Source organism: Chaetodon trifascialis, chromosome 16, assembly GCF_039877785.1.
Source record: "Chaetodon trifascialis isolate fChaTrf1 chromosome 16, fChaTrf1.hap1, whole genome shotgun sequence".
Classification (NCBI taxonomy): domain Eukaryota; kingdom Metazoa; phylum Chordata; class Actinopteri; order Chaetodontiformes; family Chaetodontidae; genus Chaetodon; species Chaetodon trifascialis.
The window spans coordinates 6,059,952-6,076,031 of NC_092071.1; the positions used below are offsets into that span (position 1 = coordinate 6,059,952).

The following is a 16,080-nucleotide window of genomic DNA, read 5'->3' on the forward strand; positions in this document are numbered from 1 at the left end:
GTTTAAAGAATGAGAGCAGGAGAATATTGAGACAAGAAAAATTCACGCATTTCCCAAAACCAGCGACGCCTTTGACCGGGCGGGCTGGCGTGTGTGGCTGAAGACATGGCGGACTGCCGCTAGGGGGCGTTCTTCCTGGGACAGTCACATGATCCCTCCCTCTAATGTGATCATCACCTGTCACCGGACAATTGGGGGTTTTCAGGTGTTTTGGGAGTTTTCAGCCTTCTCTATCCGCATAGAACTGCTGCTAGCTGTCCAAACAAACAAACTACAGGGGGCGCCGCGCCCTCCGCTCGTCAGATTTACACGGACTTGGCCAGCTGGCCGGACACTGGACAGATGAGTGATGGACGTGGAAATGGAGGGAGGAGCAGAAAATGAGAAAAGAAGGCGAGAAAGAGCCCAGGTGGGGTTTGTGATGTCGCTCAGAGGATTATCGCTGGTTATGATGTCTGGAGACTGAAAAAAAAGGACAAAATTCCATAAAGCCATATGAATAAGATATAACTGTATATGAACCATTAAAATAGTTCATTACATTACAATATCCTAGGCTTGTCATGAGGAAAAAAAGATGAAAACAAGGAAAAAAGGAACAAAAAAAATATATAAAATGGAAAAATGTAAAATACTTGAATGAGATCTTGTATTATAACATTTAATATTCATAATATCTGCTTTGTAGGCTGATGTGATTCGCTATTAGTGTTATTTGTAATTTGTAGTAATTATGCTTTTCCTTAATAAAGAAAAAAAAACACAAAACGGACAAAAAAACCTCAAACGCCGACTCATGTCTGATCATTTGTGTCGTGTGAGAGAATGAACGGACGAAACTTCCCAGCATGCAGCAGGACAAATGAAACTCTGCACATCTTTTCTTAAAATGTTTTAATATTAAATTGTCCAGTTGAAACATTAACATGATATCAATCCCAGCAGGAAATCTGTCTGTCAGCGTTCATCTCTTATTATACAACCGTGACCGAGGCCTCCTGGAACACAAACATTAACATTCAAGGACGTCTGAGCGCCACGGAAAGTGCAAATGTATCTTCTGTCTGAGCAGCAAGTGAACGCAGCAGAAGAGTCTGGACTGGTGAGTTTGAAGTGCTGTTACTAAACATTACTCAAAATACTAAATGTGTTTGTAAGAATTACTACAAAAACTCAAGATTAAATAGACTCATCTGACAGATTTAAGGAAAATAAACACGTCATTTAGCGATGTTCATTCTGGAAACTGGGAGATGATCAACATCACCGCCATGAAATTTCAGGTCCAAGGAAACAATCTTCATACTGAAATGATATGAAAATAATGTGTTATCTTGAATGCAGCATGAAACACGTCCGTGTGTCGGCTGCTTCTCAGCGAATATAACTGGAGTTTCCTCAAAGTTTTTTTTGAATAAGAGCTGCAGTGTGCTTCAGTACAAGTGAAACTATAATCTGGATTATTGCCAGCAAACAGCCCTAAAACACAAGGATCATGGGTAGAGGCTCAGCTGAGTGAAGTGATGCTGAGAAAAACTGCGTTCAGTGAAGGCAACCAGGCTGAGGGCTGAATGTGGCTCCTTCGCCTGATTATTTTGATTTGCTTCTAATATTCATAATAAAATCCTGGAAATTAAAGTCATGAAATTATGAAGGCAAAACGATGCAAATTTTAAAAAAATGTAAAGAAATATTCACAGCAAGTCAAACTTTTAACGTCTCATAAATTTGACTCTGTAGCTCATAAATTAGCTTCATTATTAATGTGTTTATCATGGTTACCTTTACACTTTGATAGGACAATAAGCCTGACTGCTCCCGTACATCCATGAGCCAAATTAAGAGCTACGATAACATCCTTCCCAGGTCACAGGAGGATGATACAGTGGGAGGAAACAGGTTAAAAATAATCACAGCGGCAGGCGACTCCACGTCCACAGTGAGCACAGAGGTCGAGCCTAAAAAACTGCATGTCTGATAAAGTGCAACATTCTTACAAAGCTGGTTACTGCAGAGTGCGGGGAGACTTTCACAGCCTGAAACTGATCAACAGGTTTACTCGATTAAAAGAATCAAAGTGTTTCAGTCACTTGAGATCGATTGGGATCCCGAACGTGGTGAGGCGCGGGCCTGAGGTTAAAAGTCAGAGGTCGCGGCTCATCACTGGCCCTTCTTGGGTGTGTCGGGGATGCTGTCGTTCAGAGGGGTGAGGCTGGTGAGCAGGGTGTGGCGCTCGTACTGCTTGGTCTGCCTGAATTTGGTGTCGGTGCCGTGGAGACGATCCAGCACGCCGAGGACCCCGAAACACTGGTTGAACCTGGAAGCACGAAGGACGTGTGAGTACAGCTGCTCCAGTTTTCTACAAACAAGAATCTGACTCACAAGGAAGAAACCTAAACTAATAACTTAAAACAGCAACAGATTACCCTTAAACTGTAAATACTCACTAGTGCACCAAATGTGTATTAATCCGCAGCTGAAAATAGTCCCAAACAAACACGCAATTTCCTCCTGTTTCAGTAACATTTGCTAAATTCTACAGTGCTCAGCTGTCTCAGGACATAATTTAGCATGTAAAAAAAAATAAAGGTACATACATTCATGTGCTGTTTTTAAAGATTTTCAGCAGAGACTGAGAGCCACTGATGGGGAGGCGTAACAGTGTTGAGACAGGCTAACACATTGTTGGTTTGGGTCTTTCCGTGGGATTTGTTGACAATGACAAATATATAGAATATCAAATTAAAAGGAGCAGATTAAACAGTTTTTCATCAATTTTATGTCCTGGTGTGTTTCATGTTGTAAGACGATGCCGATCACCACAGTTTACTGTAAACCAGGTCCTTCTCAGATCATCAAATTAAAGAAAGTTTAGAGAAAAATGCAAAGAAAATGTCTCTTTAGGTAATAAATTTGGAATTGCTGATGCTTTTACCTCATTTTCATCAAGTTTTCTAACATTCAACACTGATGAATTCCTCAATTTTTAACAATAGACAAAGCTAGCATTACCGCCTCACAGTTACTATTCCTACGCCAAGCAGCCAAGTCATCAGTTGAGGTCACAGTGACCTTTGACCACCAAAATCTAATCAGTTCATCCTGGAGTCGAAGTGAACATTTGTGCCAAATTTGAAGAAATCGGTGGATAGGTGAACTCACTTGAGGTGGTGGAAGTCGTGGAACTCAGGGGAGGGCAGGAAGGGGAGGTGGTATCCACAGTGGGAGATGGTGGTGCTGACCAGAGCCAGGCAGTACCACAGCATGGTGGTGGTCAGGTGGGAGCCCAGGATCACCGGCCCGATGGCCACCGGCAGCATGTTGGAGATCTACCAGAGGAAAGAAGGCAAAGAGGAAGCCGGCGTGAGTTTTTAGGATCACGATCAGGCTGTTCTGAGAGCAGGCTGAGAAAATGAAATGGAGGGTGGAGGGGGTCATTCACCACATGCTCCAGAGGATGGGCGTAGATGCAGACGATGCCGATGGGAGCGGTCCACTCGTGGTGCTTTTTGTGGAAATGCTTGTAGAGGCTGGGATGGTGGAACAGCCTGAGAGAAAAGACGATGAACAGTCATCATCCAGCTTATCCACAGCCACGCTAGTGGTGCTTTAGCTGAATGCTAACGTCAGCGTGCTAACGTGCTGATGTTTACTTTCAATTAATACTTTCTTGTTTGACATGTTTTATTTAGACTGTTTATTCCTATTTATTTGATCTTATTCACATTTTATTGTCTTTATCTGCTTTGGTTTTATTTTGTAAAGCACTTTGTCATAATGTTCAGAAAACTGCTATACAAATAAAGTTTATTGTTACTATTATTATTCATGATTTATTACTTTCAGCATTAATTTTCTGAAACTGATTAAACAAATACAGAATGTAGCAACAGTAAAATGTCATTTTATTTACATTTACACTTTTCACTCTTACCACTAGGTGGCAGTAATGTGTAACATTCAGTGTTCAGGTGGCAACTGAATCTCGAATGAGGAAGACGTGTTAACTGTCTATTGGGTGGTTGACTTTTCTGAATTTATCTCCACTTCCCACCAACTGTTTAGGCCTTTTTAACATGCTGAAATGTGTAAACAGCAGAATTCATGATCTCACCTGTGGGAATAGTAAAACATAAGTTCCTCCACGATGGTGAAGGCAGCCAGCTCGGTCAGCGCCCAGTGGAAGGTGGGCAGCTCAGGGCCACAGGGGTTCCCTCTCATGCTCATCAGGTAGTACGCTGCCACCACCATGGGCCCAGAGATGCACACATGGTTGAAGATGACAACCTTGAGCGCGTGGCGAAGTTTAGCTGGATCCACCTGCAGGACGAGGAGCCAGAGAGACGCATGTTTTTAATTTACATATGACTGCCAGAGAAAGACTCGACACTGAAACTCGACAAGCAGCAGCTTCTAAATCATCACCTTCACTAAAATGCAAAAGATAAGAAATGTCTCCAGTTTCTGCTGCAGGCAACTTGACTTTTCACTGTTAAACTTTGGACCCTAATTACAAACACATGGACATATCGTGATGAACTTTTGTGTTTGTGTGAGAACATGTATGTGTCTGAAGTGCACTTAAATGAACTTTTGCACGGTTCCAGTGATGTTTTGTAATTATACGTGTTTACCAAAGTACAAACACAACAACCGGGGGGAAGAGAGGCGTTCTCACAGCGGACACGTCGACTCGCCATAGCGGCAAAAATACAGGTGTTACTAACGACTTTAACAATGGCACAACAGCCTGCCTGCAAGTAACTAAAGCGGTCAGGCAAATGGAGTAAAAAGTACAATGAGATGTAGTGGAATTGCATACACACACGACGTGGGCAGTGTGCTACTCCATGTTTGGTTGGCTTACACCAGCAGACACCAGTGCACGGTGATTTAAGCCTGCTCAGACTTTCCCTCTTTGGAGACGATGTGAAGACTCGCCAGCAGCTGCATTGCTCGATGCGCTGCACAGCCACCGTTGCCTGAGCTGCACTGTTGCCGCACAGCAGCATGTCCCGACTTTGTTTATGACCACAGACAGTCTCGCTGACAGAGAACCTCCAGGACACTCGTGACGACTCAGCTCCTTGTAGGCGATATCAAGTTAATAAAGACATAAACAAGGTATGTCATCCTATAGAGCTGATAAACCCACATGTAATGTACATTCACGCCTCATCACTGACTGTATATTCATAGGAAACGTGTGGGAAGTTAGTTAGCTGCAGGATGTGGATTATAGATATAAAAGCAACCTGAAATTGACTGAGGACATTTTTTCCATCAGTGAACACGAGCTTCCTGTGATCTGGTCCTAATCTTCGAACAGAAATAAAAAATCTTCCAGCCCTGTTTATCAGTGGTGTCAGGCTTTATCTCCCCAGTGTCCATCAACAATCTGTTAATCAAACACAGCCAGAGGACTTTGCTCAGACGGACAGGCGGACACGTCAGTTCAGCAGCACCGAGGGTCGTGTGTGTGTTCATGTGTTCACTCATGTACACGACAAAATGTTCAGATTTTCATTAAAATAAGAACAGCTCCATCTTCATTTTTTATCCAGTACAGTAGTACATCTCTCATCAAGCTGCTTCTACTTTGCATTCATGCAGGATTTCTCAAAACCTGTAATATGACTGTTACGGTAAAAAGTGACACAGGACATAAATTGAAATAAATGGGAAAATAAAGCAACATCTAAACTAATAAATTAATGTGCAGCGATAAATAAGAAATTCATGTATAAACCAATAAACATAGAAAAATATATGATATACTGATATTTTTTCATTTAATAATTAAATTTTATTTTCAATTTATCATACTGTTTTATTGATCTAATCCAAGTCACTTTCATAAATCATGATAGTATTGTAATGTCAGTGATGCCTTTAATACCATATTGTCCAATTATGTCTAAAAGCTTATTCTCTATTGAATGACCGATATTCTATTAGTTTATTTATCCATTAATCGATGCTATGTTTCACGCGGATGCTTAGGGGCCGACAGAGTGAGGAGACTTAGATTAGATGGACGTATCATCCATAAATTGCCATAAATGTATTTTTTTCGGATTACTTGGCGCAGTAACAGCAGTCATCGAGGTGGAAAATGTCCAGAAAACGAAACAATTGCAGATACTAACTTGTTAACTTGGTGAGAAAGAAATAACTGAGACTTCAAATCCTCATGAAGTGAAACTGGAGGAGACACTGAGACAGTTCTAACCCTGGACGTACCGGGTTGTTCTTGTCCACCTGGATGCGGTAGCGGGTGATGAAGGAGGGTTTACCGGTGGTGTCCACCAGCAGCAGCAGAGCATTCGCCAGCCAGAACACCAGCGTGGGCACCAACATCGTCCCTGTGGAGAAAGACGAGGCCACGGTCAGAGAGGGACACAGCGTCTCAAACGAGCCCGGACATTTTCCACAACATGATTCCAGATATCAACAGGATTACACCGTGTGCTTCATCGATTTACCTGAAAGCATAATACATAACAACTGGAAAAAAGGCCTTACCTGCAGCACATTACGTTCTACACAGTATCTGATCAGCCAACGCAACAACACGATGTCTGCATCGTAAAAATGAGTCGACAGCAGAGGTCACGACTTGATGTGCTGCACAAATGTGGAACCAACTGAGGTATATTCTGAAAACAAAGTCCTATCTGTGAATCAAGTCGTGTGTGTGCAATCTAATCTAAAACTACGTTTAAAAATATTTCTGTGAAAAGTAGGTTAAAGAACGAGTGTTTCACAAGAATACAAAGTGTGTGCTGATAACAGGCAGACCATTCCAGCCGCTGCAACATGTTCGTCTACAGGACAGTCAGACCCGTTGTTGTTCCTTACCCAAGTAGAACAAAACAGTTTCATGGCCCTCAAACGTCACGAGCAGCTTCATCCACAAGTTCTGCCAGAAATCTCCTGAAGCTCCCCAGAATCTCTGAAGATGCCTGCAGGAGGAGTCGTGTTCAGGGTCAAGTTCACAGGAGTGTTTTCTTACATGGCTGAGAAGGATAATCATTCTCAGGTGTGTGTCTTTCTCAGCCCAGGCCTCATGTCCACTCTCTCACAGACTGTCAGGCTTTGACTCCCAACAGGCCTCAGAGCCACCCAAGAACCACCTGATGATGCCTACTGACGGTCCCGAAACGCTGAAGGAACCACCAACAAGAACCTAGGAATCATACTAAACAACCCAGCAAATACACAGCAACATCCAAACAAATAAACACCCAGAATAATAGAAACAAAAACCTAGTGACACCTTAGATATGTGCTTGAACAGGTCTCGACCCGTCATGCCCGTCCCGTCTTATATAATGTCATATAAAGACATGTCACACCCTGTCCTGCGATGTCGTTACCTCGTGTCCTGTTAGGTTGTGTCACACATTGACTACGTTTACATGCACACTAATATTCTACGATTAATCCAAATTCTACATTTACAACCCCGATTCCAAACAAGGTTGGACACTGTGTAAAACGCAAAGAAGAAGGTGTTTCTGAGCTCATGCGGTAACATCCTTTATCCAATCATGTGTTCACAAAGTGGTGAACATCGCTTCATCCCCGCTTGTGAACGACTGAGCCTTTCCAGGATGCCCCTTTCATACCCAATCATGACACTATCACCTGTTACCAATCAACCTGTTTACCTGTGGAATGATCCAAACCGGTGTTTTTTGGAGCAACTTGAAATGTGTTGCTGCATCAAATCCAGAATAAAAAGATATTTACAAAAATCAATGAAACTGATGAAGGAAAACAGTCGAGTTTATCTCAAAAAGGATCAGCAAATGATCCCAAACTGTTGGAGTGTGCTGGGTTGTACACAGGTTCACCTCAGCTTGGCTTCTTGCCCTGTAATACAGTAATTTGTAATCAAACCCTACCATGTCAGCGAGTTGCCGAAAGCAGCCAGGAACAAGATTCCAGATCCGATGACAAACGCAGCTTTCTTCACAGAGTCCCACAGTCCTCCAGAGGCCTCCTGCACAGAGAAAAAGCAACAACTGTGTGTGAACGAGCTCTCCGTTACTCTGATGATGCTGTGCGATCTCATGATGTTGAGCCATATCAGTGTTTCCCACAGAAATGTCTTCTGGTGCAGAGACGTCTCTAAAACAACAACGGGACTGAACCCAGGGGAGAGGACGACAGCGCCGCGGCGTCTTCCGTCTCGTCAGCTGTGGGTGAAACGCTAATCCACACAGACAAAGAACACTTTGAATGACTTATGTTTTCATAAAGGTGGGGCATTTAGCATCGGGGGGCTGCAGAGGGATAACACATCACAATGGAGAGAGTGCTTTTATCTTTCACATGTTTGCTTCCATAACAACCTAAATAATACACTTGTTTAACTATAAATATACATGTAAGCTGCATGGAAATGATGAGGTTTATGCACAGCAGAGGGAGAATAAAAGTGCAAATTTGCTTTAGATATTTGCAAGAAGTGCTTTTGGTCTGCATCTATCAAAAGCAGTTCAAAGCATCAAAGCTGTTTCATACACAGTCTGTGTTGTGATTGTAGGACTTTATGTTTGAGATCTGACTGCAGACAGTGCTACAAAGACAGTGAATGAGTCTCAGGTTAAGGTTTCCAAAGTACTGCTTCTTTAAATGAAATGTGAAGAAAATGATGCATTTAAGGTGCACATTTTGTTCAGAGATGAATTAAATCTTCTGCTGCAGATGATCCAGATACAAGCATTTTTCTTTTATCTTGAACACTACGCATATAACACAGCACATTTCGTAAAAGTCTGCTGCCGGCCACACTGAGAGAAAACTGGATCAGTTCACTCAGCGGGAATTAAGTCCAGGGATTGATGTCACATTCGGCAGACCTTTGAAAATGCCAGCTTTTACCCCGGCTGCCCCTTGGCCCAGCCACGATGGCAGCAGTGGGAACAATGTTCCACAAATGTCCTGCTGCTCTCTGTACTCAGCGGCCTGCTCGGTTTATAGAGCCGCAGACACATCCAGGCAATTAAACAATCACATCTTGCAGATACAAATACACTGATGCATCACTTTTGATATCATTCCACTATCAGCAGCGTTTAATTTAGCACTGTTATCACCTCCAATCTAATCTCTGTGAAATTAAGTCATAGCAATGACAGCCACCTGACCACAGCACCCCTTAACATTTCTCATGATCATGTGCATAATGTGATCCATTATTTGAAATCCTCTTTGCTCCCTGCAGGCTCCACTAATCTGTGCACGGGGGAAAAATGTCACTTGTCAGGTCAAGCCTGTCCCAAAGAACAACATGACAAACAGAAGTGATCTCATGGAACCACCAGTGAAAACACAAGCACTCAGATGGAAACTTTATTGGCTCGACAAGTCAAGTCAGATCAGTGGTGTGTTACAGGTGTTATATAAGCAAACCCAGAGAACTTGGACAGGATTGAAAAGCTTTTTTCGAGGCATATTCGCTGATTTTGATGTTTGTAAGCAAACATCACTTCAAGTTTATCTCTGTAACAAACAAGGATGCAGGACGAAGGAGCCGCTCCTCTTCTTTGAGTCACTGAGACTAATGCTAAGGTAAAAACTGCAGTAATGCACATCAGTAAAGACAAAAGGCTGAGATGAAAGTGGTGGTCAGAACGTATTGAGTCACGAAAAACTATCATCCACTTGACCTTGCAGACAAACGACACAGAAACACAGATCGTCATCTAAATGTGACTTTGTTTTCCAAATTTGTGCCTCCAGAATAATTTGAAATTTCATCATTTTCACGCCCAAAAAACATGCAGAGCTCATGTGTTTCCTGGAGGACTTCAAGCCTCCGATGCTGCGATTTAAAGGGATCTTCAGGCCCTGAAACTAACCAATGAGATTTATCTGAGGATTTGTGGCTCCTTAAAGCATCAGGTGTCAGGTTTCATTGCAGGTGGAGGAATATTCAACATAAATACATACGACTGTAAAATATACAGTAGCTAGCAGCGGTCAGGAAGTAGTTAACGGACGCCACAAAGGTTAACGGACTGGGACAAACTTTCTTTCCATTTTGCAAACTAAAAAAAGAGAGAGGAGCAGATCAAACCAGGCTCCAAAGAAAACAAACAACATGATAAATCACTGAAAAGGGTTTTTCCTGTGTTGATCATCCATCTGCACGGTTTAATTATAGGAATAGCAGAGTGCTCGGCCGTAAAGGTGTCGTGTTCTTACCTGTCTGCTGCTGCTTGTTGAGGCAGCTCCCCTCGTGCCTGTAAAAACAACAATAATAATAATATAATACACTGAGAGCAGTTTATTTTTATTTTCCAAGTAGAAACTGAGCATATTCATAACTAGAAGATATTTAACCACATCATATGTTGTGACTTGAATTGAATTCCAGGAAAATAAATGCAAAGATCCTCTAAAATGACACTTAAATGGATGATTTGAGAAGCAAAAGGGAAATCTGTCCGGTCCCAGAACGACTGAGAGTGGAAGATTTAAGATTTAAGATGGCTTTTCAAAATAAAAGTTTCATCTTTTCAAAAGTGCACACAAGTGCTTACACATACATTTTTTCCCATTAAGAATACCTTCATATCGAATACAGTGCACTAATAAAACTCATACACTGAACCTTAAGGGCCATTTTACCTTAAAAATGTGAATTTATTGAACACGCTCAGCATCTCAGACTGCTTTTTATCTTTCTGTGGTACAGTAATCATCTGAGTGCTGTGTACTCTGGTGCAAAATTTACAGCTGGAGGATTACACTGCAGGGTAATCCTATTACAATCCATCCTTCTTACAGTGGGCACTTTTTCAGTTAAATTCTTGGGGATAACGGCCTGCCCTACATCACTCTGTGTGGTTCAGCATGAAATGGAGCGTTTGGGGACAGAAAAGAAAAACAATCGTCCAGAGGAAGCCTACAAGTGTGACACCCAAATTATACTAAAGCGCTCCTCCACTGAAAAACATGTTTTCCTGCTGTTTCTTTACTTCGATGTTTGCACAGGATGATGTGTGTGTTTGACTCTAAAAGTTCCTCTGCGATCACTTTAAATCTGAGCTGAAGACGTTTGGAAGATGATTTTGTCTAAAGTTGTAACAATTAATCCATCAGCTGTCAGCTATCAAATTAATGGCCGACTATTTTGATAATAAATTTTTTGGTTTGAGTAAAATTCTCATATTCTAGCTTCTTATGTGTGTAACCCAAACATCTTTGGACATTTTCACCATTTTTTGACACCTGTAGACCAAACACCTGATCGATTAATTATGAAAGTAAGACAGATAAGATAAAACTGTATTGATCCCATGCCGGGCAAAACAAAAACAAGAATAATTCTGGAGAGTAATGATTGACAGATTCATTGAAAATAACCTGATCACAACTAGTTTTGAGGCCAACTGTGGTCCAGTATGCAATTTATTTAAAAGAGAGAGAGAGAGAGAGAGAGAGAGACAGACAGAGACAGAGAGAGACAGAGAGAGACAGAGAGAGAGTGATGAGCAAACTTCAAACTTCAGATATTCAAAACTCTGCTGATTTTTGTTGATGTCACTAGAATTAAAAACTCAAAAGATTATTTATTATTGCTGCTGGTTAGATTAAGATCAGAGTTTGGTCTCTGGTAACTTGACAAAATCATTTACGTTTGACATTTAATCATCTCAGGATAGTCAAATGATCCATAGGCCTGGTCTAAAAATAACTGTAAGCAGACACATTTATGACACATATATAAATATTACAGAGAACTGATGCTCTACTGAAAGACGACAAAGCGGTAAGTTGTTTATATGCTGATTATAAACTGCACATAAAGACAGAGTACATCTAGTTTTGGATCATGACAGCCACGCAGCTTGAAACACACCCGGCCTCCCTCGACATGTTCTCGGTCAGATAAACCTCTGTCTTACCGCTGACTCTTGTCTCCACCGTCATGTCTCTCCGGTTTCTCGTCTGCGTCGCTTCTGTCGTCTTTCAGCGTGCATCCAAACGAGCCGTGTATTTACAACAGCGAGCGACTTCTGATTGGTTAATTCTCGGTCAGCTGACTCAAGCCATACGCGGAAGTGGCGGTGATTGTTTTCTGATGTGAGGATGTGTTTTTCCCCCCGCCAACATGTAAAACATGTATTCAGGTGAAAGTTGAAGCTCAGCGTGGAGGGTGGCCGTTACACTTAAATAATATCATATTATTTATGATTAGTGGTACGATATTGAGAGTTTATTCTCAGAAAAGAAAACAATATCTTAATGTATTTAAGTACAAATTTGAGGTAGGCATACTAAAGTCTTCTCTTTATCCTACATTATACTTTTTACTGCGCAACATTTATCTGACATTTTTAGTTGCTAGTTACCAAAGGCATCACATTTTATAAATTCACCACATGTTTTGTCAGTAAAATATACCAAACTACAGTATCACATATCAAATAGGTTAACGCTGTAAAATGCTAATTACACGTGAATGCATCAGTAAAAATCCAATTAAACAATAAATATTTTATCATCATTTTTCAGCAATGTGAGTCCTTTAACTTTCATACTTTAAGTAGTTTTGCTGATAATACTTATGTACTACATGACTTTAACTTGTAGAGGAGTGTATTCAAAGTGTGGTGTTTTCATTTATGTAAAGGATCTGAATACTTCTTCCACCCCTGGTATTACAGTACTTTTAGCAACATCTACCAGTCTTAACTAGAACTGGAACTACAGGTCAGTTAGTCAATAAGTTGATTGACTCAGACCTACTCTTCAGCTATTCTGATAATCAATTAATCCCTTAAATATAAGATTGTATTGTACAAAACAAGCCATTTACAGGATGTCACCTTGCTCTAAAGGAAACTGCTACGGGCATTTCCACTATTTTTTGAAGGTATACGCCAAATTATTAATTAATTAATAATGATTCATAATTAATAATAATCGTTAGTTGCAGCCCTAATCTTCCTCTCTGCTGTTCTTACACCATATATTGGACATGTTGGGTACAAATGGTAATTGTTCGCTCAGTCAATCTATCGTTTATTTTCTGTCAATTGTACATTAATCATTTTTGTCTTATTTCTAATAGAAATGTTTTTAATAGATATTTTTGTCTCTCGTGGTTTATTGTTTTAATTCTTTTTAGTGTTGGCAATGTCATGTTATTCTGCTATTTTTCACAGACACTAGTTGTATATCGCTGTCAATGGGGCGCTCATGCAGAACTTGCTCTTAGTGAGTTTTCCCTGTATAAATAAAGATTACAGCTGCACAAAGTAGTTTTAATAAACATCCGTTGGGGACTATTTTCAGCAGTGGATTAATACACATGTGGCTCTGTAGTGAATATTACAACAGCAGGAGGTGTGTGCAGGACTGATCCAAAATAAACTGCAGTGTGTGTTTATGGTAATGAAGGAACATGTCATCCAGTAACAGTCTGGCTCAGCTTAATAGTTTTTGTAAAACAAAACAGCATCACAGAATAAGATACAGTTTCTGTTTTGCACAGATAATCATTGTTAGTAGAGTCGATTCACTGGTTTTGGTCTTTTTATGGGGAAGAATATTCCCAGACTTATCCTTTAAAGCCACATAAGGGGAAATTAAAGGGGAAAACTGGGTCTTAAGGGGTAATCAAGCACTTACAATTGGCTAGTAACAAAAGAAGATCACTTTATCATCTTTTATAGTTTTCATATGTTCAGCCTCCTCATACCCTTTCTGAACGTCTTGGGTGTGTTTAGGTTAGTTGACCCACTGAGGTTTAATTCATTATTTCTGTCACCAGAGCAGCTCTTCCTCCAAGACATGTTTAAATATAAGTCCCTCATGCTCTTTGGTCGTATTTACATTACACCGAATGACCACTGCAGCTTTACACAATGAGAAAATTGATGACTACAGGCTGCACACACACGCTGTCCTCCGCCCTCTCATAATGTCCTTCAGCTATCACTCACTGTAACACTCCCTGACCCAGATAACCTCCAGGCCTGTCTGCTGCTGCAACATGTGGCTCCACTATCGCTCATTATTATCATGCAGGGGCTCAGTTCACCTTCTTTATTATGCAAAATTAGTGTGGTTTAGAACACTGGTGTGTGCCTCACAGCCAGAAATCCCCTTTAAAACACAGAACTGAAGGATCTGTCACTTCACTCAGGACCCTCTCTTATCCACTGACGTTTATCTTCTTCCTTTATTGTCTGAAACTCTAAATTGTTGCCATAATTAGTAGATTTATGACACATTTTATGACACATGCGGCACAGGAAATGGAGTCTGCTTGCGCAATTCATATCGCTGTACCTTTGGATGGTACATTATGAAAGGCTGGTTGTGTTATGTCATACAAGTCTGTACTCTATTCATTAGCAAGTCAGTTATAATCTGCTGTGACAGAATGTTCCTGACTAGATGCTATTTTATTTATTTATTGTTTAATCACGACAGATTTCTACTTGTTAGGGTCTGACTTTCAGACCTATTCTCAGATGGTCCATGAGGGGGCGCCAAAGAGTGTAAAAAATCAATTATATTTTAAAGTTTACTGTACAATTTTGTAATAATTTTATATCAATTAGTTTAATTTATTCTGTTATTACATATATGTTTCTGTTATTTTTGTATGGTTAGCAGTGAGAGAGGACAGCAAAGCAGGGATTTTGATGTACAATGCAAATGGTTTTTCTGTCTATATACTGTGAAAACAAAGCTTTTGCCTTGAAGTCAATGGCAATATTGTTCAAGATGCCATAAGGGAAAAAAAAAAAACATACTGTAGATTCCAGCATATATTGCAATTTGAGATGTGCCTTTGAAAGCTTTTACATACTCAGTACCAGACATTACTATAACTTTCATATTGACTAGTAAAACGTAGACTTGGCGTAGTTACATATTATTTGACAACTGAAATGATGAATTTATCTTGTCCTTGTAAACTTCAGCTCCAGAGTAAAAGAGTTCATTGACTTTGACCATGAATCAGCAGGCAGGTGAGGCCTCCTGCATACAGCGGTGTTTTAATGCCCAGCTCAGGTGTGACCTCTGGTGTCAATCTGGTGCCACTGAACGTGTGAGTCATCATGCGAGTCAAAGGATAAGCTTGTTTTATGTTTTTATTATAATCAACATATCAGTATAATATTGATTTAGTCCACACTCCAGCACAGCAGGTGGTGGTACACGTCTTAATACTGGTTGCCACGCGTCACGAAACGGAAACAAGTGGAAGAAAACCTTACAGCTGCTGTGACCCTATTAGAGAGACCAGTCCCTGCAAAGTAGGGCCAGGTACAGGTCTGACAGATCAAACTGAAAAGGTTTTCCCATGTGAGGTACAATTCAATCACAGCCACAATAATCAAATTAAATCCCCTCGCAGCCCTGTCCCAGGATTGATGATCTGAACTGCCGCTGCAGCGTTCCTGACTACATGTCTGACAATGAAGTGGACCACAGACCGCCTCAATCTTTGCTCTCTGTATAATCATTAAATTGGAAACAGACAGAAGCTCAGACTATCTCCACAATGACTGAACCATCCTGCAACACTGCGCTGACCACTGCACTATTATCTAATAAACACATAGCTGACAAGACTGTATACAGCAAATGCACGTCAGCAGGTTCGCCCTGCGGAAGCTGATCCGACGTGTTTTGGCTTCTTTTAAAGTCAGTTACAATTCAAACATCACCTCATTCATGCTCGGGGCTGCACACGTTTAGCTCAAGCTGTGTTATTTTATGTCTTCTAACATCATTGTTTTCTAACAGCATGTCTTCTCTCCCACAAAGCCCATTAAGTTTCCATTAGGCTACAGCTGTGTGGCGACAAGCTAACTGCAGCAGGTATCTACGGAGGGTCCTCGACTAAAGCCCCCTGACGTGTTGTTTTAAGCCAAAATGTTTTATTAACGCATCATTCTTCTGTCAAACTGGATGGTGGAGAAAACAAAGATGGCACATTTAGACATGGGTCAACCTTGTTGGTCCAGACTGAAATATTTCATCAGGCCTACACGACGCCTAATCTGCAAAATTTTCAAATCTTATAACGACTTTGCTGAT

The 16,080-nt window shown here is 40.9% G+C and overlaps 1 protein-coding gene across 1 annotated transcript; it reads right to left on the bottom strand.

Moving 5' to 3' along the window:
• Positions 1–879: 879 nt before the first annotated feature.
• Positions 880–11,984, bottom strand: faxdc2 (fatty acid hydroxylase domain containing 2). Its single transcript, XM_070982934.1, has 9 exons — positions 11,925–11,984; positions 10,219–10,256; positions 7,911–8,008; positions 6,862–6,965; positions 6,244–6,365; positions 4,115–4,320; positions 3,443–3,548; positions 3,163–3,329; positions 880–2,317 (listed from the first exon to the last, which is right to left on the bottom strand). Exons 1-9 carry the CDS (start codon positions 11,947–11,949, stop codon positions 2,161–2,163), a joined length of 1,023 nt encoding a protein of 340 aa, XP_070839035.1. The 5' UTR covers positions 11,950–11,984; the 3' UTR covers positions 880–2,160.
• Between the last annotated feature and the right edge of the window lie 4,096 nt (positions 11,985–16,080).